Below are 26,379 nucleotides of genomic sequence, written 5' to 3' on the forward strand. Positions count from 1 at the left end.
AAAAAAAATCAAAGACCTAAAATACGAGTGAAAAACAAACACGTAACACAGATTAATACGAGATGTGCCATGGTTTACCGCCTTGCATCAAAATAATGCCAATGCTTCCAATATTCCCCCAAAAAATTTCCCACCTTCGCAATTTGTTACTTTTAGTTGACTTACTGTCTCAACCCTGTACTCTGTACCAAGCAACCGTGTAATATATCAGTTGTAAGAAATATGTTGGGCCGCGGCGTTGCGCGCGCTGAATAAATTGCCGCACAAGGAAGGGGGGGGGATGACGCGTGACGCGAGACGGATGCTTCAGAGAGCGCCTTGTGCTGAGGGAAGCAGTTTGTAGCTGTCTTGAGTGTTTTGTTTTGGACATGAACAAACTTATGTTATTTTTGGAGACATAACCTAAACTCATGCACCTTGTCTATTATAAAATTGTATCGAAATTTAATAAATGCGTGAAGATATGTCAAAAGGTTGACGTGTTTGGGACTTTGCTGTTTGTAAGGGACTCCAGTTATTTAAATTATTCTTTACATTCATGATGTTCACACCTTTGTCCAAATTTAGTTACATACTTAGAAGAAAAACTTAAATGAGAGTAACTGCATTATATTGTTTACCATTATTAGCTGAGCCTTCCGTCACTAATGTCGTGAATTGTCTGGTCAAGCAATGCGATTTTACTACGCATATAAGTTAGTAGATTTGATAATGATAATAATAGCACAATAACGGGTGCTGCTTCTCGTATACTGAGCTGTAGAAAATCTGGCGCTCAAATGTATGCAGTAATCGGTAATTTTCAATGTAGAAAGGGCTAAATAAATAAGGCAATAGGCAATATATACAGACGTGCATATTATTCTCTTTTGTCTTTTATTTATATTTTGTGTAGTTAAGTTATATTTTTATGTTGTAAATTACTAGTTTTGTGTATTGTAAAAAATTGTATTAGTTGTCGAGTTCACTGCTGTTGTGTTCTTTTAACACTTAAATGGTTCCAACGGAAGACCAGCGTCGGCCGCAAGGTTGACATTATGCTGAGTTGGGACCATTTCGTGACAAAATTTATTTCCTTTTTTCTTTTTCTTTTATTTGTAAAAATGTCACGAATAAATGTTTTTCTTTCTTTCTTTCTTTCTTTTTTAAATTTTGTGCTGCTAAGTTTATCTGGGTCTAATTATTGACTCTATTTCAAGCTTTTGACATTCAAACATACAAATACGCTTCAACTTTTACCTGTACAGGAAAACGAAAACCGATTTCCATGCGCGGCGACACGTGACGGAAAATGCTCTAAATTATGAAAGCACGCCGAAATCAGATGAGTATAAAGCGATTCCTGTTTACATAAGGCATAATCGGGCTCTCCAAGGAAATCAGCGTTTCGTGGAATTCCTCAGTCGGGAGTGCTTGGGGACGCTCGGCAGCGCTCGGCGCGCTAATGATGGGATTCTTCGAGGAGCCGGTTGACCGACACTGGTTACATATTAACTGCGGAATAGATGCGACTCACGTTTGTCAATTGCTGTATTCAACTACTAGTCAGCTGCCGATGGCGTCCGGTCGGCCACAGATCTACTGATTCTGTTCTGCTCTCCCTAGATTAGCAGAGAAAATAATTGAAATTGGAAGGCTAGACTGCAGCACAAAAGCTAGACCTGTACCTATTGACTAGAACACACCCGATCAGCAAGCATTTTACAGCATCGCCGATCAGAACATTTGGTCAGTCGGCTTGTGTGGTACGATGAACCTGTTTTCTGCTTCAGTTGTTCTGCTCTTGTGTATTGCTATCAATTTACAGAATAACAAATATTGGTACCTGATTACCGATTAAATATCACTGTGTATTCAATTTAGTCTTCAACAAATAATTAATAACTCCTAAAACAAATATTTACTTGACTAATTAATATTATAGAAAAACAATGAACTATTACAAAATTAAAACTAAATATAAACTAAACTAAAATTGCAAAGAAAAATGTCGTCAAGATTTTCTGCCTCAGGCAATGACCCCAAGAAACTGGCCGCATTACATCTCTGAACTGATCTTTGCGAGAGGTAATTGCCAGATATGGGGTCGCCTGAGGCCAAAACCAGACAAGATGACAGATCTCTAACAAAAAATTTGGTGTATATTTAGATTTTAACATAACTTTTCTTACTTTTCATCTTTTCTCATTACAAGAAATATTTATTTGTGTCACAAGGGAGCAAAATGGCGTATTTACGGCGAGGGCGTACATTGAATCCAGAATGTAGCGAAGGATTCTGCAAGTCGAATCCTGAGCGTAATGAGGGATTCAAGTGTTAATTGTAATATACATGATGTGGATGTACTTTCTAAATAAATAAAATAAAATAAATAAAACGCCCAAGATAAAAATAATTTTGCTCCCGAGTGGCTCATACAACTTTTTACACCGAGCATTAAGAAACTTGAAAAAAAAACCTAAATATTATTAAAGAACAACCAGCATAGAAAATGGCGTGGCTTTACAAATTATCAACTTCAAAAAATTACATTTGCAATAAAACACTTAGAAAAGCCTTGAACAGAAAAGTTGCACTTTGCTCCCTCTCGTCAGGGAGGAAAAGTTACTTTTCTGAAAAATATCAAATGAAACATACCTACTCCAACACCTCCATTTACCGCTACAACAATGTTACTAGCATATCTCCTCATGTCTCGGAGTGTCCATTGAATTAGCGCCGAGCACAGCCAGAGCCCGGGATCAGGCCGATTAGACCCGGACAGTCGTGTCGGCCACTGCCGGGTAAGCCGGCCGACAGCCTGATTAATAGACAAGCTTTTGTGCAAACTGACAAGCAGAGATGCTAATTAACTAATGCGACACTTCTCGAGAAGGCATGACATTCATTTATTACGAGACGTTCTCTTGGCTTGTGAATACTCGCGGCATTGCTCATAATCATCATCATCGTCATCAAATCAGCCGTAAGACGTCCACTGTTAGAATAGACCTCCCTTGTAGACCTCCAATTGCTTCGGTTGGAAACGGCCTGCATCCACCCTGAAACCATGCTTTATCCAGGTCATCCGGTCATCTCGTTGGTGGGCGTCCAACGCTGCGCTTGCCAGTCCGCAATCTCCATTCCAGAAGTTTTCGGCCCCATAGATCATCTGTTCTCCGTGCTGTATAGCAGTGCCCATTGCCACTTCAATAATCGTTTCTTTAATAATCGTTCGTTAGTTTGTAATGGGTTCTAATCAATATTTATTTTATGTAGATAAATTCATGCAACTCGAGCGTTAAGCTTTTGTATTTGTCATACAATTATCTGCCTCGACCGGCATATGTCAACCACACAAACACCATGTCAAGGCAATACTTATAATCAAGAGAGCGTAAAACAGTGTTTGCTAAGGTACTACTAGACCGCATGATAGAGTTTATAACTAGATGGAATTACAACCTGAAACACACCTCAGATACTCGTATCTGCAATGTTAAATAACAGGAACTTAACAAAAACCTGTTTACTTTCTCACTACTTATTTATTGATAGTTTTTTTTTTATATTTATGGAACTAGTGTAGATTTGGAAAAAGCTGTCCCGCAACCGCCACAGTGTCTAAATAGACAAAATTTAAGGCTTTTATTTATTTACATTGTTCGTTTATGATTAGGTAAGTTGTCTTCAAATGTTGCAAGTTGAATTCACCCTCTGATAGACATTAGATGGACCTGAATGGCACAAAAAGCACAATACTTTTTGTAACATGAACTAAATTATCTTGTCTTCGTAATTCTGTCTGTATATTTTAATGAAATCTGTCGTTCGAAGTAAGGTCACACTAGAAACTGCCACGGCACTGACTTGCAATATCTTTTGTTTAACGGGTATTTAAATAACTTATTTCGATCTTGTAGCGCTAGCTTTAGGAGCGAGAGAGAAATTAAACAATTTTGACAATTTTACAAAGTTTAACTATATTAAAAGTAAGAGTTGCTAACGCTAACCATGTAGGTAGGTAGATAGACCTCAGGTTAGTGGGTTCTAGAATTCACTGTTACAGAAAATAAGCCGTGTTCAATTAGCACTGTCTTATTGGACAGCCACTTCCCTGCAGTGTGCGCGCGGCCGATGACGTCACGGGTAGTTCCGGGATGATGTCGGGTCTTTCGTGTTGGTAGGAGTGGTCGAGGCGCGTAACCCTCGCAGCCGGCAGTGTGAACCCTGGAAATCCCATTTTTAGACCTTTAGTGAAATGTCCGATTTCACGTTACTGACTGCAACATCCGTTGAAAAGCGAAGCTGGAAGCACTACTAGCAGGATGGGCTACCAACGCATTAAATAGTAATCAATGATGTTGCAGCAGCATACAAAATCATTTAATTTATCAATTTTGTACCTAATACATTTTTATTTTAATTTTAAACTGTAATTTTACTATAAGGTTTTAGCTATAAATTTACCAACAATAGTAAGTTATTTGATGTTAGGGTTTTAGATTATTATGATAAAATATTTTAGGTTGTTTTTTTAATTCGTTAAAATGACTTTTTGAATAAGTATTGTCTATAAATTTTATTAATGGCAATACTTGTTTGGTTTTAATTGGTAAATTCATTGGCGGGAAATATCGGCGATGGCTATTGGTCTGCGTCGTCACGTGACGACGTAAACCAATCGTCACGCAGTAATTCGCGCGGTTTTGGTGGAAGGGAGGATCGAGGTCTGGACCAGCTGGGCATTCTGCTGTCGGAGCGCGAGTGACATAGGTCCTAAGATTAAGTTCATACAGTACATGTACCTAGTAAGTGAATAAATTGTAGTATTCAACCTTTCTGACTTTGCTTTGAAGTAGAACCAGCCCCATCAACAGCGATTGATTGTTGCCCGGGTAAGCGGGTCTAACATATCAGAAGTGACAAGTGACACCAAAATAAACGTAAGTACACGCCCAATTTTATGTTTTTTTAACAATGGTTCGATAGATAATTTCGACTTCGCTCGGTACCTACAGTAGCTAGGTGATTTTATTTCCCTCTATTGTTGCCAACCCGTTAGTATCTTTGATATTGTTATATTATTATCAAGACTGTGAAGGCAAATATGTTGCACTAATGAATTAAGGATAGCTATCCCCACATTACACGTAAAACTAACAGGGTAAAACGTTCTCTGAATAATGCGGGTAGCTGTGCGAAGTAAGTCTCATTATTAGATAAATGCGGAACTCGTTCTATTATTGCATAGCGCCGGCAAATTCTTCCCAAATAAGCAGCTTTGCAATCAAAGTTTGTACCTAAATTTTTAGCTTAATTCTACCCTACATTCTACAAGCTTAATTACTTAATGTGTCCGCCTATCGATATTTCTTTCCAACTCCGGTTTGCAAAGTTACGCCGGAGTTGGTTGCAATTCAACTACCTACTAACTTGTGGTATAAGTAAGTAACGTATTACTATGTACGGTATAAGTAGGTAGTACATAATACCTAATGTTAAAACTCTTTTTGTGTTCCTTATTACATGATATGTACATTTAGTTTTAAAATGCTGAACAAAAAAAGGGAGTGATCAATATCACGCTGCAATATCTACCCTTTCTTTATTATTTTTCTTTCTTTAATCTACTTAATACACGTTTTGATGAGTTTTGCTAAGAAATTTATTCATTTATTTATTTAATGAAATTGCACAGTATATACATGTTACAAGTACAACCCAGTAAGAGTGTTGCAATTGTAACAATGTTTAGGTAATTTCTTACTCCAATACTTTACGATTTGGGTTGACCCTGGTAGATAATTTTTTATTTGAACTCTGGATTAACATTTATATTAGAACCCAGTGAGTGGACTAGTGTTCATGTGAATGCCCCTCTGAGGTGATGATTTGAGACGCCACTTTGACTGTATACTAAAACCTCGTTATCGTGGCGAGTTTTCAGGCGATGGAAGAGAGTCCGGGACGGCGGAGGCTCTCGACTCCTAGTCGCAGAGAGGCCCACGCTGCCACACGAAGTCGTAGCAGACTGCGGCCGCCTAGCTCCAGGCGCCTGCTACCTGATTCGGAGCTCAGGCGTGAGCGCCTCCTCCTGCTGGAATGAGAGCTACAGCTCGAGCGCGATCGACTGCGAGCCTCCGAGGAGCGCCATGCTTCGCGAGCCAACGATGAGCGACGATCGCGCAGTCGCCAGCGCCGCAGTTCTTCAAGAGACTCCCGGCGCAGCAGGGCAACTGACCGGGGTGCAGGACGACGTGTCGGCGCGGGATATAGAGAAAGGTCACGTAGTCCCTCTTTTTCTAAACGAGATTTGATTGATATTTTTAAACAAATGAGGGATGGTTTGACATTACCGCCCGTACCTCAAGGCGCTCAACAACCGCTCCAAAAGATAGATCATAAAAATATTTTACCTGATTTCGATCCTTCTACCAAGAATCAGCGCATTGATATTTGGTTAAAGAAGGTCAACGAGTGCGCTTCAGTGTACGGGTGGGATGAACGAACTACTACTCATTTCGCTATGCAGAAATTGCAAGGTCTGGCCAAGACGTGGTACCAAAGTCTTAATACGATTCTTTTTACCTGGCCAGAGTGGCAGGAAAAGTTAATTAGCGCGTTTCCATGCGAGCAAAACTATGGACAGACCTTGGAAGACATGATTAAAAGAAAAAGCAAATTTAATGAACCTATAGAAGTGTATTATTACGAAAAATTAAGTCTTATAAATCAATGTGAAATAGAAGGTAGACGTGCCGTAGACTGTATAATACACGGTCTCAGTGATAGGGGACTTAGGTTAGGTGCGTTGGCGCTACGCTGCTCCCAGCCCGATCAATTATTGCAATACTTGCTTAGTAATAAAGACCCTAATCAATTTAGCGGTGGGGACAGACTCCCACTTAGGAATAAAAACTTTAGTAACACTAACGTTAACAATGCGAGGTCGGAGGGTAAGCCAACACCGCCAATCGGGTGTTATAATTGTAGGGAAAAGGGTCATAGCTTTTTGTACTGCCCTAAACCGTTGGTAAGATGCACGCAGTGCAATAAAGTAGGCCACACTGCCGAAAAATGCTATAGCAAGACAGGTGATAAACCAAACAAAACCACTGTCGCAATTGGTAAAACCATGCGCATTGATTATGTAGATAAGGACGTTGTTAGTAATCGAGATTCTAAGTTTATAAAGGATGTGCAGTTGAACGATGTTTCATTTAGGGCCTTCATAGATTTTGGGAGCGATGTTACCTTAGTAAGAGAATCTGCTGCTAGAGAATTAGGAGTGCCTCATGACAACGTATTATCGTTTATGAAAGGGTTTGGCAATGACATAGTTCAGTCATTAGGAGGGCTCACCGTTAATGTAAGCGTCGATGGTGTGAATGCTACCGTTTTGTGCAAAGTTGTAAGCGATCATTTGTTGGAAATGCCTGTCCTTATTGGACAGTCATTTACGGAGCAGCCACACATATCGGTTTACAAGGACGTGAATCAATTGCAATTCTTTAATGTCGGCAACGAATTGCCTAGTCCTGCAGTAAGTGATGATAGTGAAAAATTATTGAGCTTCTCACCAGCAGGAACTGTAGAGATTTTTGGTCCGGCGTCTGTTAGAATAGAAACAAAATCTTTGTTTGATGGTAATGTGCTTATTAAGAATTGTGTGGCAGGGAAACCTGGCGGACAGTATTTTATTGCCGGTGGACTTCATCGTTCAGTTAATGGTCGAGTCAACGTGCTGGTCGTACCTTGCGCAAATTCTTGCCTCATAACGTCTAAACTCGTTTTTTGTCGTGCTGAACGTGTCGATGTCGTTAATAGGCTTATTGTTGATACTCCTATCGAAATGCGAACTGATTCAACGTTGGACGAAAATCAGGTGAAAATCTGCGAGACCGCATCAGAGGACGCCAAGCAGACCTTGTTAGTGATGTTGGAGAAGTACCAACACTGTTTTGCTTCTTCTCTAAAGGATATAGGATGTACTAATGCCGCGGAGATGAACATAGAGTTGAATAGTCAGCGGCCAATTGTTTATCGCCCGTATAGGCTGTCTCATCACGAACGAGAAAAGGTGCGCTCGATGGTAGCAGATATGCTCGATGCTGGTATAGTTAGGGAGTCAGTCTCAAACTACGCTAGTCCAATCCTGCTCGTTCGAAAGAAGGATGGGTCTCCTAGGTTGTGCGTTGACTTTCGCATGCTTAATTCTGTGACAGTTAAAGAAAGGTACCCGATGCCCATCATTGAAGACGAGATAGCCCGTCTTGCTGGCAGGGGTGCTTCATAACTCTCGACCTCACATCAGGCTACTATCAGGTACCCATTTCGGAGCAGAGTAAACATCTCACCTCTTTTGTGACACCGGACGGACAATATGAGTTTAACCGGATGCCGTTCGGCTTAGCGAATGCGCCTGCCGTGTTTCAACGGATGATCAACACCATTTTAGGTTCTGCTCGCTTCAGTAAAGCTACAGCGTACATAGATGATATTCTGATCTTTGGAAAGGATTCTACTGAGTGTCTGGAGCGGCTAGAAGAGGTATTACAGGTGATAGAGAAGGCGAATCTTACATTGAACTTGTCAAAGTGTGAGTTTTTACGTAGTAAGATAGATTACCTAGGGTATGAAATCAGTGCTAGTGGAGTGAGGCCTGGAGAGAATAAAATTCTGAGCGTGATGAAGTTCCCCCGACCCGAGAATGTTCATGGCGTTCGACAGTTCCTAGGATTAGCGAGTTATTTTCGCAAATTTATTAAAGATTTTGCACAGATATCGTCTCCCCTTTGTAAGCTTCTTAAGAAAGATGTAGCGTGGGAATGGACTGACAGTCAAGAGAGGGCGTTCGAGACGTTGAAGGTAAATTTGGTTGATAGGCCAGTCCTGGCGATTTATGATCCTGCAGCTGAATTTGAATTGCATACCGATGCGAGCAAAGTAGGTGTCGGAGGTATACTTCTACAGCGGTCACCGGGCAGTGATTCTCTTCGCCCTGTGGCGTATTACAGCCGACAGACCTCTCCGGAGGAGAAAAACTTCCATTCTTACGAGTTAGAAACTCTAGCGGTCGTCTGTTCACTCCGTAAGTTCAGGGTTTATCTTTTAGGAATGGAATTTAAGATTGTTACTGATTGTAGCGCACTGCGGTCTACGTTTTCTAAAAGAGACCTTATTCCACGGATAGCCCGCTGGTGGTTGACACTACAAGAATTCAATTGCTCTATTGAATATCGGGCCGGAATTAAGATGAGCCATGTTGACGCGTTGTCCCGTAACCCGGTCGTTGAATCATCAGAATTGGTTAGGGACCAATATCCGACAGTAATGTCTATTAGTGGTGATGATTGGTTGCATACACTCCAGCTAGGTGACTCAGAGTTGCGTAGAATTAGAGATATAGTAAGTAGTGACCTCGATGAGAAAAATTTACGTTACATCAAAAATAATTACGTCATTAAAGACAATAAGTTATTCCGTATCCTTGAAGGTAACCAGACAGAAATTCGATGGGTGGTACCAAAGGGCGCGAGGTGGCAACTATGTCGTCTTAATCACGATGAAATTGGACATTTTGGGGTCGAGAAAACGTTAGAGAGGATAAGAAAACAATATTGGTTCCCCAAAATGTCCAGATTTGTAAAGAAATACGTGAGCGCTTGTATTGAATGTGCTTACAGCAAGAACAATACAAGCGCCCGCGAGGGGCTCCTTCACCCCATAGAGAAAGTGGAGATACCTTTTCACACTTTACATATGGACCACCTCGGACCCTTTGTGAAGTCTAGTAAGGGGTATACGCATCTGTTTGTAGTAGTAGATGGATTCACGAAGTTTTGCTTCCTTAAGCCTGTCAGGAACACTAACACGCAGAACGTTATAAGGTCTCTAGAGGACATTTTCAGCACTTTCAGAAACCCTACCCGTATTATTAGCGACCGCGGTAGCTGTTTCACGTCACACACTTTTAAGAGATTTTGTTTAGATAAGGGCGTCAGACACGTTCTTAACTCTGTGGCTAGTCCCAGGTCTAATGGCCAGGTTGAGCGGTACAACCGCACAATTCTGGACTCGTTAAAGGCATTATGCATTAAACACGGCGAAAAAAGTTGGGATAGCCATCTCGGGAAAATTCAGTGGGGTCTCAACAATACCATCCAGAAGACTATAGGGAGAACTCCTTCAGAGGTACTGTTTGGGACTTGTATGAACGGTGAGGTGAAGCCTGCTTTAAACGAGACCACCGCAGGCACGTGTACGAATACTGATAGGTCTAGTATACATAGGGAGGTTAAGGCAAGGATAGATGACGAGCAGATCAAGCAGAAAGTCAATTATGACAAAGGTAGGAAGCCAGCTCATAAATATAGCGAAGGTGATCTAGTAAAGATTACAAAAACCTGTTTTTACAGCGATGGCCAAAGCAAGAAACTTATGCCGTCATTTATAGGGCCTTATCGTGTCACTAAAGTTTTAGGCAAGGACCGATACATGGTAGCACCTATACCGGGACTAAAGATTACAGAGAATAGACGGCCAACTACAGTCGCTGCCGATCGTATGAAGCCATGGATACACCTGGCGTCATTACACCTCGAAGACAATGATCCCGATAGTAGCGATAGCAATGACGAAGAGTCCACCTTGTATTAAGTTGAAGTGTACTAAGTACGTTAAATCTCTCTACATATATATTATAATATTAAGACTGAGGACTACAGAGTGTTGCACGTTGTTACAGATCAAGCAGAGCAAATCGATCGGCTCGAGCTTGGAGCAGCGAGTGTCAGCTAAGCGCCTGCTCTTCCTCACCACTCTCACGGGTAATCGATCGGCTCGTATTGGGATCGGTGAGGCGTGCCTGATAATCGATCGTTCAGGCACGGGCAGTAGTAATAGTAAGGTCTCTCGATAATCGATCGTCGAGAACCTTAATTGTTTCGGTGACCCAATTAATCGATCGTTTGGGCCTACCATGTCTATAGTGAAGTTTTACGAAAGCGTCATGATTGTTTTTCTGTTGATTCGATACATATTGGTAAAATTATTCGCTAAGTAGTTGATCCTAGCCCCTAGTGAAATAAATGTTATTCCCTCATTTTTGAGTTTAATAAAAGCGTTGCTCGTTATTTTCCTTTTGTAAAAGTTTGTTAATTATTGGTGCCTAAATATCTCACTTTAGACACATATTAAAAAAAAAATCTCTTACTGTATAGATTTTTTTTATATACTAGAGCTATATAAATAATAATAGTAAATATGGTTGATATATATATATTGTTATGAGTCACAAAACTTATTTAGTTTTAATCCATTCAGAATTATGTATGTATAATTTAATAATTCGTAAATTTTAACTGTGTAAGACTATGAAATGAGATGGCGATTGGTGGCGCTACTCAGTAGGTTTACATTAATTTAATGTGTATACAAAATCAACTGTCGTCCATTTCACTCATCCGTGTTCCATAGTTTTACATATTACTACTAAAAGTTGTGGCTCAGTATTGTATAAATATTACATATTTTCATTTTTGAATAAATAGGGTTTTCGTTCGTTGCATATTACAACTAAGATTAATGAAGATTGTGCTACTGGTTCAGACCCCGATTGTTAGGGTTCCACCTGGTGCCGTGTGCGAGGCCGCGCACGTCGTCAGGATGGTCGATTGTTAGGGTTTTAGATTATTATGATAAAATATTTTAGGTTGTTTTTTTTAATTCGTTAAAATGACTTTTTGAATAAGTATTGTCTATAAATTTTATTAATGGCAATACTTGTTTGGTTTTAATTGGTAAATTCATTGGCGGGAAATATCGGCGATGGCTATTGGTCTGCGTCGTCACGTGACGACGTAAACCAATCGTCACGCAGTAATTCGCGCGGTTTTGGTGGAAGGGAGGATCGAGGTCTGGACCAGCTGGGCATTCTGCTGTCGGAGCGCGAGTGACATAGGTCCTAAGATTAAGTTCATACAGTACATGTACCTAGTAAGTGAATAAATTCTAGTATTCAACCTTTCTGACTTTGCTTTGAAGTAGAACCAGCCCCATCAACAGCGATTGATTGTTGCCCGGGTAAGCGGGGTCTAACAGTATATATTTTTTTACTAACAAAGTGGATGTATTTGTCTGAATAAAATTAATAAATGATTATTGTTATAAAAGATTAACTATGATGAAATTCGTTAACGTTAACTAATCGTTATTTTTTCGTTAACGGTTAAAACGGCATAATTTAAAGTTGTAACCTTTTAATTTAGGTATTGTTTATTAATATTTACATACTTTTTAAGCAAGTAATTAAAGCAAAATCAAAATTATAATATAATAATTTTGACAAGAGGGTAGATAATTATTACACGAAAATGAACCACGATACTTAGATTCTTTTAATACTTGGATATAATGATTGCCTAATATTAATGTGATGAAACAAGCTAGATACATGATAGGGAAAATAATATTAGGCGAAAAAGCAACTATCTACTGATTCACGTTAGCATAGATTATAAGTAATAAATTTGCAACACTCACCCAGCGGGCAAACACAATTCACTTATAAATTATTCGGCACGTTACACGGGAACTGAATGTAGTATCTTATTTAAATAGTTAAATTAAATTTAGAATTATATTAGCGACGGTAATTAATTAGAAGGTGTGTGCTTCGTTGTCGCTGCTCCGGTCAAGTAAGCGAGTGCCGTTACCCTCCCCGCTTGAGTCCTCTCACGGAGATAGGTCATGACATCGCATAACTCCGGAGTAACACTCCTATCGCAATTCAATAGCAACATCTTGTATTGTTACTGAATTACGATCACAGTAGTTAAGGACCTTTAGTTTTAGTTATAGTATTTAAGTTATTATTGTTTAATTAGCGTTGTTAAGTTATTTTTAAGTTTGTAAATAGTAGAATATATGATAGAAATATTCATTCAGGAGACGCTGTAACGATTACGTTACAATCTATTACCGACTTTGCACAGACATGTTCCAGCTAAACCAAACTCTTAATGCAACAAAACACAAATAACAGCTAAAATATTTTAGAATTTCATATGGGTTTACTGTTAGTGCGTTTGTATTCGCCGGCCCTTAAACAATGCCTCCGTCGGCAGAGAGGGTCCCAGAGCAAATAACGAAAATATACTGTTTATTCACGAAATGGAGCAGCATTCGCGTCTACAAATACAGTTCTCACTATGTTATAGCTTAGAGTTTTATGAAACCCTTGCGGTTTTAAAGAAATTTGCAATAACACATTCTTCTTTTTGAATCTTCATCAATTTGTATAAAGTTTGACTAAGATAAAGACTCTGGGAAGGATATAGCCCAGTTTTTATTTCAGAAAATTGCATAGTTCCTGCTGGATTATGAATGTATATTTCGCAGTCGGAGTATCGAGCAAAAGCTTATTTTGTAAGCTAAATTATTGGTTGATTCAAGTATTATTTTGCGAAGTGTGCATACTTGTTCCTATCGCTATCCGCTCCCACAGTGCAGTAGTAAGAAAAACGTAGTTCATTAGCAAGTTAAATTGTTACTAAAAGACATCTTAACTTGGTGTGACAAAGCACTACAACTACGAAAATTGTTCATCATTAACTGTCTTTAATTGTATTCTATTAATTCTTCGATTACTCGTATAAAATAGAGTGCTTTCACAGCTTAAAAATCCATTAATCAAAAGATATGTGACATTTTTATTGCTCCACGTCAGTTGAACTGGTCGCAGTTACGTCTCATTGTTTTACACAAGATAATACTTACTATATGTAACTTAGAAGGCGAGTTGCCTGCGTACAAGTTATATTCGCGATATAGTAGTTGGCACAAACATGGAATAACTTTCTGTGTCGCAGATAGCAAGTTCGTAGCGACTCGTAGCTTCCGCGTAGCGCTGCTACGGCGTAGCTCGTAGCAATCTTTAATTCACTTCAAAGCCAAAGTGAGATCAGAAATTATGAAATTATATTACGAGTATGAGCATTTCTACAAAAATTCATACAGTGAATTTATGACCACGATTATTTTAGGTGCAGTTCTCACTGCCTACCTGCATTTACTGAAACCTGCGTTTGAAAGTTTGGAGCTTTGTTTGCCCACTAGCGTGTAATTAGCTTTAGCATAGTTTATTTATTTATTCATTTATTTATACGTGGCTGTTTATCTTACTGCCTATGTTTATTATAGACGTGTATTAATTATGTACGATATATGTATGTGTAGCTGTATTTTTGTTGCGTTTAAATATTCTGATCCACTGTTGATGCACCACCTGCTGTAAACTAGTCCTTCCTTCTTTCAGTTAAAAGGTTGCCTGGAAGAGACCGCTCTTAAGCGATAAGGCCGCCTATTACTAACCTTGTAATTTTCTCTCTGTGTACCTATTTTCTGTATTGTATTGTAGCGTGGAAATTCGAATGGTTATGTATAACAATGAACTATATACACCTAAATTTAACACAAAATTAAAAAAATACGAAACAAGGTTATCTACTTACTAAGCATGTTAATTTTTCTCGCTGTAGTGAACTGTTAAGTTCTTTAGGCGTCTCGTTCTTAAATTAATACCTATTAATACCTTCAATACGCTCAAGATTATTTTATCACCACTTAATTTACTTGTAATTCAATTCTAAATTCCTTCGCCTGCTCAAGTTTCAAGTTACAGACACTTGCACCAAACAATAATTTTCCAGCCTTGCATAACAAGTAGCTATATTGCATATCTCCGTCGTAAACGGTAATAACTTTTTTTAGAAATGCTCAAATATTAATGGTTTGCGGTATACATTGCGTGCTCGCCGGTGCTATGGAACATAGTTGTTAATAGCGAGGGCGCAATAAACATGGTAATTATATTGCCTGCACCCGCGTGCAGCCTACGAGTGTTTATCAATGAGTTTATGTTTCCAACTTAATGTTCTTTTGGTAGCATTTTACTTATAAACGAGGCAGTTTATTCACGTATTTTTACGACTGTCCTCAATAACCACTAACTTTTGTTTGTAGTTTTGGTAATTGGATAGTTACGATGGTAATTGAAGAGTCATTATTTTTTTCCGTGTGCCTAAATATAAATTGGCCTCGTGTTCTAAAAGAGAAATGAATTTTAAGCTTATGTTTTTTTTCAACCAGTGATATAAACTGCCCTGTTTAACTTGAATGAACTGAGTAATCATTTATTTACACAGTAACTGACTGATGCCTTATAAAAAATAGTTTGTTTCAAAATGAAGTCAATAGATGTGTGTGTAGATTTTTATAATCCCTAAGTAGTTGTAATATGGTTTTAATGTCTTTATGGTGTTTTTGCATGTATAATTGGATTTTACAGCGCGTTGGTTTCAAATTAAATAAAGCGTAGTGTACAAATGTAATATCGTACATACAAATAAATCTCGAAAAACCAATAACCTGCGTTCTTAATCATGCACGATGTACCTGAAACCTAAGAGGTCATACGTTAAATCACTAGGCTACCACGGCTTACGCGAGCAAAGCGTCTCCGTCTCAGCTTCGACGAAAATGCTTTCGCAAATCTAGTTGCTTTTTTCTACAGCTCGTATTTCTCAACCAATTCTCGTGAAACTTTGTGAGAAAGTTTGATCCATTCACGAGGACTTATTGAAATTTTTTATCGTTTTAATCCTTGATTTTTTTTCAAAATAGTGGAACAATGGGGGTTGAAAATGTAAAAGGTAGACTCAAGCCCGGACACACTCCTCACAGCCACTAATGTTTAATATTATGTAACATACATAAACATATTGTAATTGTTTGTTAATAATATATAGTACTTCACTTCGTGAACAACCGCTTTCAACAGGTCCATGGTTAATCTAAATAATTGTTAACTGGCAAGGAAAAACCATGACACTTTTGTTCAATGTCGTTTAAAGAAATTGTAAAATTCACGATGTCCGCGCCCACGCCGCGGCACCTACAGGCTGCGGCGAAGCCTGCTGCAACTTAAAATAATACCGAAATAATCATATTGATATATTTTCTCTGCCAAGTACTTAGTTTGGGTTTTTGGCATTTTTCATGCTTACTTTTTGTTTTCAGAATTTAGTTTTTATTTACTATTTGGTCTAGGTATGGTTGTTTTGTAACGTATTGTAACAACAAAGGGTTACAAATATATTGAAACTATTGAAGTGATTCTAATGTTTTCTCTTGGGTACATTAGTAGACGGTTATAATTCGAATATTGAATTGCTTTTATTAGCAATCCTTAAAGCCTTTTTATTAAATTACGTGTCCCAATCGATAAACGTGTGCAATAAGGTTGGAATTTTTTTTTAAAAAAAATATTGGATTGTTGTAGTGCACGTTAGTTGCACTTTATTATTTATATTGCAAATCAAATACTATTAAAGACGCGTTTCTTCCAAGATTACGGAAGCGGCATTAATGGTTTTGATGAAATTTGTTGTGGACGCTTTTGCGGACGAACAATCGATCTAACGAATCGAGCTATCACACAGCTTGTTTTTAAGTTTAAAGCAGCATTTCCACCAATAATGTGCGAGGATGTGTTGCCAGGGATGTGTTTTTCATTAACCAATAGAAACGCTTCATTTACATACCTACATCCTCGCACAGCACATCTCTGGTGAAAACAGCTGAGCGGAACGAGGCGAGGTAAATGAAACGTTTCTATTGGTTATTGAAAAACACATTTCTCGCAATACATCTTCGCATATTATTGCTGGAAATACTGCTTAAGCCTGAGCAAAACTGGTCGCCCATGTATTAACGTCTTTAAGTATGAAGACCCTGTAGAGCCCTCTAAAGTTAGCAAGCCTGCTGATATATCATGTCTACCAGCGTCTCTCGCCGCGCCGCACCGCCGCCGCGCCGCGTCGTAAACGCGCCTCGTAAACCCCGTCCCATAATTACTATACACTTAATGAAATGACCTCTTTTATTACTATAATCTAATTTTGTAATTAATCTAGTTTTTTAAGACCTAAACATAAAACCTTGTTTATATTGCCGCGATCCCTCTTAATGCGGTGTACTTTATTTTTGGGGGAAATGAGTGTTACAAAAATTCAAAGTTAGTAAGAGAGTAAAGTTAATTTATTTCAAACATTGAAAATGAGCATAATTTCAGTTTTTGAATTAAAACTACCGTGAGACAACACACGTATATACACGAAGTATAAATACTTATAAGGAAGAGGGACCAACCGTTCCAATTGATGTCGCCTTGAAAACACCCACAGATTGGTTCGAAACTCAGTAATAGAACTTAGTATAAAACTGTTCCATTGAGAAAAAAATCAAGGCAAGCAATACGGTCGGAGTGATCGCTGCAGAGCGATATAAGAATGTCCTGTTCCAGACATTTTGCAACAGAAAGAAGTAATGGATTTTAGATGGAACTTAAAATTCTCACCCTCAAAAAACACAAATTTCGGTCTTAATAAATGTCCACAACGTATTTGTAAAAAATACGAAAAAAGAGATATTTTTAGCATGTTTACATAGTTATTCAATTAAATTGAACGAACAAATATCAATTCATTTACTTTCTTCGCAACTTGCTGTATTTTTAGTATAATTTTACAACTTCAACAAATTGGATGAAGTCATTTGTTCATGTACCTAACGTAAATATTGTACGAACAAATATTCCCTTTATTAAACAAAAATAACTCTGTGGAGCCCTGTGGACATTTGACTTTATTAAAAATACACCATTTTTTAAAAAGAAACCTTAGCTCCGTCTGATAAAATTGATTTTACCTCACGTCACGTTTTTACGACATTATAACTGTCCAAATAAAAATGGCGGCTGTCGTCTTCCCTGCCTTCCTGTTTGATTATAAGAGTGATTTTGCATTGAGAGTTGTTTTTACGATCTTGGAACAATGTCCACGCCGCGGCAGATCGTAAAGGGCGCGCGGCGAGCGGCGACCGTGCGCGGCGATCACGTGATCGCTTGTAATTGCGATCGCATCACGCCTCGGTAACTGCAGTATCAATCCACAAACCAGACAGGTACAGAAGTCAATCAAATGTATGTACTACTTCACTATTCATACCTGCGCTCGGCGGTCGCTTTAGGGTTGTCAACTATGGCTTATGCACAAAAACTATCGTGGTAGTGGCACTCGTATCCAGTTGCTTGATTTATTGTTGAGGATAAAATGGGAAGAATGGAAATATAAATTACTTAATAATAACTAAAATATTTTGATGTTAATGTCATTGTTATATTACAAATTTGTCACAGAAAATATCTTGGCGCTTACCTACCTACATACGAGTAACTGTTCTGTGTAACGTTAAAACGAACTATCGAAATACAAGCAGATACCTACTTACCTCTCTGAAACCACAGGTAGCTTAAAAACCGACAATTCACCGTTTAATGTTAAATTTAAACAATCGTCCCCTGAACAGTTTACGAAAAAGTTCAAAGACGCGTGTCTCAAGCGGATGGCACTCGCACTCACACTGGTTCCAACCGGTCCGAGATCCCGAGCAATCCGAGCAGTGTCTATGTGTGCGTTGCTCGAGCGCACTTTGTATGTAGATTGAGTTCTGCACCTATCTGTTTTGTGGTCAAGCGATCCTGCGGCGCCCGAGCGCGGCTTGTGTTTAGGTCAATCATTTTATTAAAATAATGTCTTTGCTTTAGGCGATCTCCGCTCTGGGTTGCTTCGCTACAATGGGGTTGCTAAAACACGTTTTCTTGTGCGTAAATCACGACACGTAATCACGAGCATTTTATATTCACATTATCGTAATAAACTAAGGTCTAACTATAACCATGTGTTTTGTGCTTTTTAGACCACTTGGGTACTTAAATCAGCTGCTTTTTAAACAAAGTGATACTACATTATACCTATTGTAGTATCGTTAATCAGCTCTCTAAATAATATTTTTGACTATATATTGATTAAATTATGTTTATCGGGGATATCACTTCATTCTACACATGTCTGTTCATTTTCTTTAATACAAGTTCAATCACAACTCACTTGCTAGCAGTAAAGTGATCACTTACTGGTTAGAATAAAAACTATTGTCGAGTGACACAGGCTCCCCGACTGTCCCCGACTGTGCACAGCTGAACTTTAACTGCTAATGATCCCATTGTTCAAACAATCCTCGTGACATTCACCCACTCAAATTGCCTGTCATTTAAAGGTTAAGGTCATAAAACGATACCGCGGCAAAACATCGCATTATAAAAACCAATAATGATTATCGACACGGGTCCCAGGATTGCGATGCAATTTTAAAGATAAGAGTTGGGGCCAGATTTAATCAGTACGGGCGCGCGCCGCTCGCAACAAACTATAGTCATTGACACGAGTACGTGTACGTGTCATAAACTTAATATTACTAGCGGTACGTGTACAGTTACTTGTTAACCTTTTGGTCCTTGAGGCGTTACGCGCTGTTTTTAAAAGCGTCTTTTAAAGCCTTGAAGGATATAAGAGCTCTAAACCTCTCAGAATTGTCTTATTAAGTAAACAAACATGCTTCAAAAGGTGGTGATAGAGGTGGCATGGACAATTAAGCAGTAGCGTCATTGTCATCGTAAATCGAAAGACGTCCCCTGCTGGAAAATGTTATTATTATAAGAATATCGATATCGAAAATTACTTCAAGGATTATAGTGAAAATGCACTACTATTATTGTTATTCGTTATAGTTGTTAAAGATCCGACTGATTAAATGATGTAAGTCATTCCGAAAAAGGTTTACAGCTGAGAGGAACTATGAGCCGCAGAATATTGGGGTTTGTTTAACTGTGCAGTCTACAGCTTTGTCAATATCAAGTAAAGTAATGCTTGGTTTACACGAGCTTTGCTTAGTACTTGTCATTTACACTTGTCAGATGTGTGTAAACATATTGCATAAGTGCTTAGTATTAGTGCAATTGCAAGTGCGAGTGTATAGAAGCCGGTCCTGTTTACTAATCAACAAGTGCCTAAGTACCCCGATAATAATCGACTAATACTTGTCACTTGTCGGGTGGTGTGAACATTGATGTCAAGTGTAAATCTCTAAAAACATTTCATAAAACGAGTCAGCGACGGTAATCCTTGGCGGTCTTGTAACTATTAATACCATTCTCTAACACCAATGTGTAGACGGCTACTTGTCACTGCAAACAAGTCCCTAGTAGCCGTAGTAAGCCCGTGTAAACCTAGCATAACTGCCGCAGATCGAGCATGTCTAGAGCCACTCGTTTTTCGTGGAGTGTCTGAAACACGCCTTAAGTGTAAATACAATTCGCTGGAAAAATGGCGGCCGGCGAAATCCATCGAGTTGTCAATTTACGAGCGCTCGTAAAGTCGCGGTTGTCAGTCACCTTAACTTAAATATTATATTAGATTTTTTTTGGCATTACTTCCCGGACATGTCCGGGAAGTGTTTATTATTGTGCAGGAACTCAGCAGGATCATTTATTAGCACAATAGGTAGAATACACATATGGTAAATTGAATTTACTTATAATATGATAGGAAACAAAATTAATAAATAACAACTTAAATATACCTGACTATAAAAAGAAAACACCATCTAAGAGGCCCTCCTGTCCTGTGGCATAGACCCCAACACACTGGCGGCATTACCTCTCTGTACAGTCAGAGAAATTCGCTGAGAGAGGTAAGCGCCAGCTCTGGGGTCTCCTGAGGTCTCTATTAGCCGGGACGACCAGGCTCCCATGAAGACCTTCAAGTAAGCCGACCAGGGACCCATTGTCTCCACTGCGAGCGCCGCAAACTCATAATCCTTTAAAAGAGAAGAGTATTTGCGGCGCTTGAGAACTTGGGCCTGGTCATTAGATGCTTTTCTTCTACCATTTTTTACAGGTGACGAGATTGTTAGTAAAGTTTATACGGAAAATATCCCAGGCATGCCTAATTTATTTCACAACTATGGACTATTGTTATATTTAAAACTGTCTACCTTTTATGTACCTATCAGCCGCAAGAGTCCACTGTTGGCCTCCCCAATAAACCTCCAGTTGGTACGGTTGAATGCGGCCTGCATTTGCCGTGAACCCGTGGTTTTATTAAATGATGCTGAGGATTGAGGAGGGTGACACTCTTTCCCGGCCCGGCTAATACAGATATGGAAATACCGACCCTGTTTTTTGTGTACTAGAAAATGACATGAGCTTCTATGGGCGTGTACACGAAAAACAGGGTCGGTGTTTGCATGTTGGTACTATCCGGGCCGGGAAAGATTGTCACCCGCTGAGGCCGTATTATTTACCGCGCTGACATTCGCAATCACATTCACCATCTACCTTCATCTTATACTGTGTGGGAGAAAGCAGTGAAAGTGAAAACGATATCGCAGTGCGAGTGCGTTAGACAATAAGACCTCTGGTCTCGGGCTTATGTTCACTCGCCAACATTCTCACCACCTCCAAACAAACCCAACTGAGCGATGCAAAAGAGACAGCTCGGAACACCGTGCTGACTCGACAGAGCCCGAGACCACAGTAACCGGATTAAGCTTGAGCTGTCTCAGATCCGCCGAACAAGATCGTTTCTGGAAAATCGAGCAAAGCGTCATGCCGCAAAAGTTTGCAGCTGAGCAAAGACGTTGTAAATAGGAACTTAAAAGTTCAAGCAGCAACTGTTGCAGAGTTACTTTAGATCCATCAAAGCACCCACGGCCCTTCCTTCAAAGCTTGAGACTATTTTTAACGAGTCGATATCAATTATAGTTTGGAACTTGAGAACAGCTCAGCCTGTGTGTGTTGTAGGAAATTGTCGACAGATTGTTTGATAACTAATGGTGAACTTGTGAACTGATAAGGGGATCCTAACTTATTACAAACATTTACTCCCTAATAATAAATACATGCGAAGATTTGTGAGTGTGTTAGATACTCTTTAACGCAAAAAAAGTTTTACGAATTCGAATGAAGAATGTATTCGGTATTTAGATAGCTGGATTTATGGAAAACTCATGGGCCATTCGTGTTCTGAATTTATATTCTTTACGCGACAATAATGGAGACCATCATAATGTGTATGTACGTATTAATGTACAAAAATAAAGAAAAGCTGGCCTTCGTACTCTTTTGTTTTGTTGTTTTATTTTTGTATTATTTTTGTGTTTTATGTAAAATATAGTATTTACATACATACATATATAAAAGCACAACTGCGAGCAAATTGCATGCAAACTGCATGCTGGCTGCGATTGAAATGTATATGCGTTTGGCAGTTCCGACTTAGGGGCAGTTTCACCATCCATTGGTTAGTGTTAACCGACGGTTAAATGTGATGCCGTCTCCGTCTATTAAAAAAAAAACAAATAGAGACGGCATCACACCTAACCGCCAGTTAACGCTAATCAATGGATGGTGAAACAGCCCCTTGGAGTCTATTATATTCTGTGGTTGTAGGTAGACTGCAGTCCGTCTGTGTACTGGCCCTAAGGCTGCGTTCAGACACGGCGGGAATCGCGTGACTTTGAGCGCACCGTCCCTTTTCAGAGTATTGCTCGAGAAAGACGCGAAAAGACGAGAAGAGATGAGGAAGTGTGCTAAAACCGCGCGATTCCCGCAGTATCTGAACGCAGCCTAAGATGCGATTTTTGTGATCTCTAAAAGCCCTAGAGCTTATTGGCCAGAACAATATTGCGACCATATTGGCAAATCAATATTGCCCTGCGCCGCCTGCAATATCCATCACCCCCCCCCCCCCCACCCGGTGCCGCGCTATCAAAATGTAAACACGCATCAACCTTGTAAAATTCACGCTCAAAGAGGAAAATGCAGACAAGTTTTACTCCGATGTAGCTTAACGCCCTGGTTGTGAAAATTTAAGGAGTGTCATAACTGAATATCACCAGACACTTATCACAACTATCTGGTATATTGCTAAAATTACTTCTATGTTTCGAATATGGGAGCCGTGGCAGCGCGGCCATGGCCACCAAGTAGATGAGTAAAGCGAAAGTTTAAAATATTACCATGTCATCTACACATACAAAGTTATGTGTACATACACAAGCTATATAGCTTAAACTACTGGTGCTAAAGACTTGAAATTTAGCAGACATTCCTTAAAAATCATAGAGGTGCACAATAAGGGATTTTTCTAAATCTTCAATGAGGGCAAAAGGCAGAATTTAGCTAGTTCATTTGAAAGCGACTGAGGTCATAGAAACCACGTGTGGCCTGTTATATTTTCGGCGCGCTAATGACGTATCTACCTTTTTTAATAGTATATTATACTATTATATCATTGCATCTTTCAATACTCTGCCTCTCTGAGCTCTCCTTGAGCAACAGTATTGGGTGGATGCGGATAATATTCGAACAACAAACTTATTAATACTTAAGACTAATTTTATAATAAAGCTTTACGAAGTCGACTCTAAAACTAAGTCAAATTTTCTAAGAAAATTAGTATGAAAAAAGCTTTTATTTGTTTCCGGGAAACTGGGTCAGAGATGACTGACAAGACTTCACCTCAAGTTAATTTGTTAAAAGATTTTTATGACTCGTTTTTCCAAAAATTCCGCCTTTTGCTGCAGAGGCGATGCTGCCGCTCCAATGAGACGCTTATCGTTAACTTCATTTAGACGATAAGCCTTGACTTATACGGTGTGTCGTATCTTGTTATTTCCGCTTTGGGCCGTACCTAGGGTTCACACACACACTCACAACCTATTGTTAAAGACCGTTACGAGCAGTCTTGTATGCATGTACGTATGTAAACTCTTTATTGTACAAAAGAAAAGAAACAAAAATACAATTCCGCACAATAAAATAATATACGTATACAATTTATTGAATCAGGCGTTACTTTGCGGATGTCCATATCAATGAACTGAAATAATTTCCTTGCTCACCGCGACCTTACGATAGCTAAGCTTATGCAAAATATGCGTGTTCATGCAGTTCCTCCACCTCCACACTGTAAGAACACACACAAATCACACAAACCCATCTATCACCACCACCACACTACACTGACGCGTTTCGAACTCAACCAGAGCTCATCTTCAGAGTGACACAACCGTACACCATGCTACCTGTTGTTAGACTAACGAACCACAATCACCGTTTTAACTTGTCATTGTAACTCCCCAAGTACCCACATACGTTTTATGAAACAAAACAAAACTACCCACAAATTATTAATAAAAAAAAATTTAACCGTCCTTCAAAACTACCTTGATTTTATTTATTTATTTTATTTAGATGGGTTTGTGTGATTTGTGTGTGTTCTTACAGTGTGGAGGTGGAGGAACTGCATGAACACGCATATTTTGCATAAGCTTAGCTATCGTAAGGTCGCGGGTGAGCAAGGAAATTATTTCAGTTCACGTATACAATTACTTGTTTTCTATCAAAAAAAGTAAACCAAATACTGTTTTCTTTCAAACATATAATATTGCTATACATAATTATTACAAATCTTCCGTGAATGTGCATCCACTGAATAAAAAAAAAGTATAACCCATCTCCGGGCAGTCGGGTAAAAATAAGTATTCTTCTTAAAGCACCATTACTGGAGATTGGCCGTTGGCTCTGGATTTTTTTTCTTCATATTATGAAGTTTACTATTTAATTGACCATCCTGCTACAAACTTTAAAAAAAATAGTCATATGCTTTGTATCCAGAAAATATGAATTAACTATATGTAAGCTTCACTAAGAACATAACAAGTTACAAATTCATATTTCCTGAACGATTCAGATTCGCTCGGTCAGTTGTCTCCATTTCCGCTCATTGGCTTTTTTAGTGAAAGGCTAGTATTAAATGTAGAGCTAGAGTTCAGGAACCCTGCCGGTGGGCGCGCGTCGCGCGTCGCGCGGGGCGGGCGGCGATACTGATGACGGACCGCGGCGATACGCGATGCTATCGCGCCGAGGCGTTATTGCGCCTTTTAACGTTATTTATGGATGTTATCGCCGGTCTTCGGATACACGGTTCGACGTCGTTCGTGATAAGGTTGACATTATGTTGGGCGTTCTATTTGGTTTAACGGTTAGTGGAAGTGGATATTTTCGCGAGCAGACGTTGAAATTTTACCCGACTGTTCAAAGGAGGGTTAGGGTTTTGAAACGTGTATAATGTCTATTTCTTTGGCATGATCTGTAGCCTTAACACCTACGCTGGATAGATTTCAACAACTTTATTAGAAAGTGACATAGGACATAATATTTCAATATAGCGTTCAAGAAAACAAATAAGTACATGCAGTATATACAGTAACATATTATGTGTATGGCTGTGTGTGTGTGTCCATGTGTGCGTGCGTGTGTGTGTCTGTGTGAGTGTGTTTGTGTGTGCGCGCGCTATAACACTTTTAAACTATCGTTTACCAAAAATTCCCTACCTACTTACCCTAACTTTACAAGGAACAAATACGGCAGTAAACACTTATTTTTCGCAGTCAGATTTTTTTTAGAGTTTTCGCACTCCAAATCCCAGGGCCAATTATGTCAAACCATTAAGCTACCATGACTTAAGGCGGAAACATACTATTAAAACGCGATGCCGCGCCACGTCGCCCGACGCATGTTTCTATCTGCACCTGACCATAACAATAATTATGGGACTGATTAGTACTGACACGCGTAGGAGGGCGTGTGCAAGCGTGTCGTGGCGTCGGGTTTTAAATAGTGTGTCGGCACCTTTACACAATACGCCGTAGCTAGAGTGCGAGAGTGACGCCGATGTTTGTGGCAGGTCCGTGAGCAGCAGCGGCGCACGCGCAGCATGTGCGGGCGCGCGTGGCGCCGGCACGCGCTCACCGCCGCGCTCGTGCTCGCCGCGCACCTCATCAAAGGTAGGACCACTAACACATAAATCACTCATTTGCAGAATAGCGTACAATAAGACTGTGAGATTCGCAAGCAGTTTCTTGCAATGCGAAAGACCACAAGAAATTTCTTCTTAGCAATGACGGTCTTTCCGAAAGCGCTGGTAATACTTTCCTTCCAAATGGAATTAAAAATTCCATCCTCAATAATAATGTACTACGCACTAAATTTCGTGATAAAAAACTGTAAATGAAACAATGTGCTTATAAATATAAAAGAAATTAGGAATTACTTCTTATTTCTACGCCTTGAAGCTTCAAAAGTGTAGCTTAAAATAAAACCTTTAAAAATTACCTTTGATGTCATGGAACAGAAAATATTCACATATACGCCGTCTTCTGAAGATGGCGTCGTAACAAATAATTAAATTGCCACACAACGCAATTAGCCAAAATGTACTTCTAATTAATAAGAGACCTTTAATTAAATGACATCAAAAAGAGAGCAGCTTCGTGTTTGACGCGTCGCAATATCAACCATATTACCCTTTTGCTTTGACGTGCGGGGCCGGCACCTGGGCAAACATCGGGCGGGGCTGGTGTGCCTGCCAT

At 39.3% G+C, this 26,379-nt stretch overlaps 2 protein-coding genes across 2 annotated transcripts in view; both read left to right on the top strand.

Moving 5' to 3' along the window:
• LOC141439925 (neurotrimin-like) overlaps window positions 1-26,379 on the top strand; it is a 136,554-nt gene that overhangs the window by 39,704 nt on the left and 70,471 nt on the right. Inside the window, exon 2 of the mRNA XM_074104387.1 lies at window positions 25,695-25,794. Within this exon, the coding sequence (XP_073960488.1) occupies window positions 25,725-25,794 (70 nt within the window). The 5' untranslated portion in view covers window positions 25,695-25,724. The remainder of the gene's footprint in view (window positions 1-25,694; window positions 25,795-26,379) is intronic.
• Window positions 6,285-8,278, top strand: LOC141439935 (uncharacterized). Its single transcript, XM_074104402.1, has one exon. The coding sequence runs from the start codon at window positions 6,317-6,319 to the stop codon at window positions 8,276-8,278; it is 1,962 nt and encodes a 653-aa protein (XP_073960503.1). The 5' UTR covers window positions 6,285-6,316.

The sequence above is a fragment of the Choristoneura fumiferana genome, chromosome 21 (assembly GCF_025370935.1).
Source record: "Choristoneura fumiferana chromosome 21, NRCan_CFum_1, whole genome shotgun sequence".
NCBI classification, from domain to species: Eukaryota; Metazoa; Arthropoda; class Insecta; order Lepidoptera; family Tortricidae; genus Choristoneura; species Choristoneura fumiferana.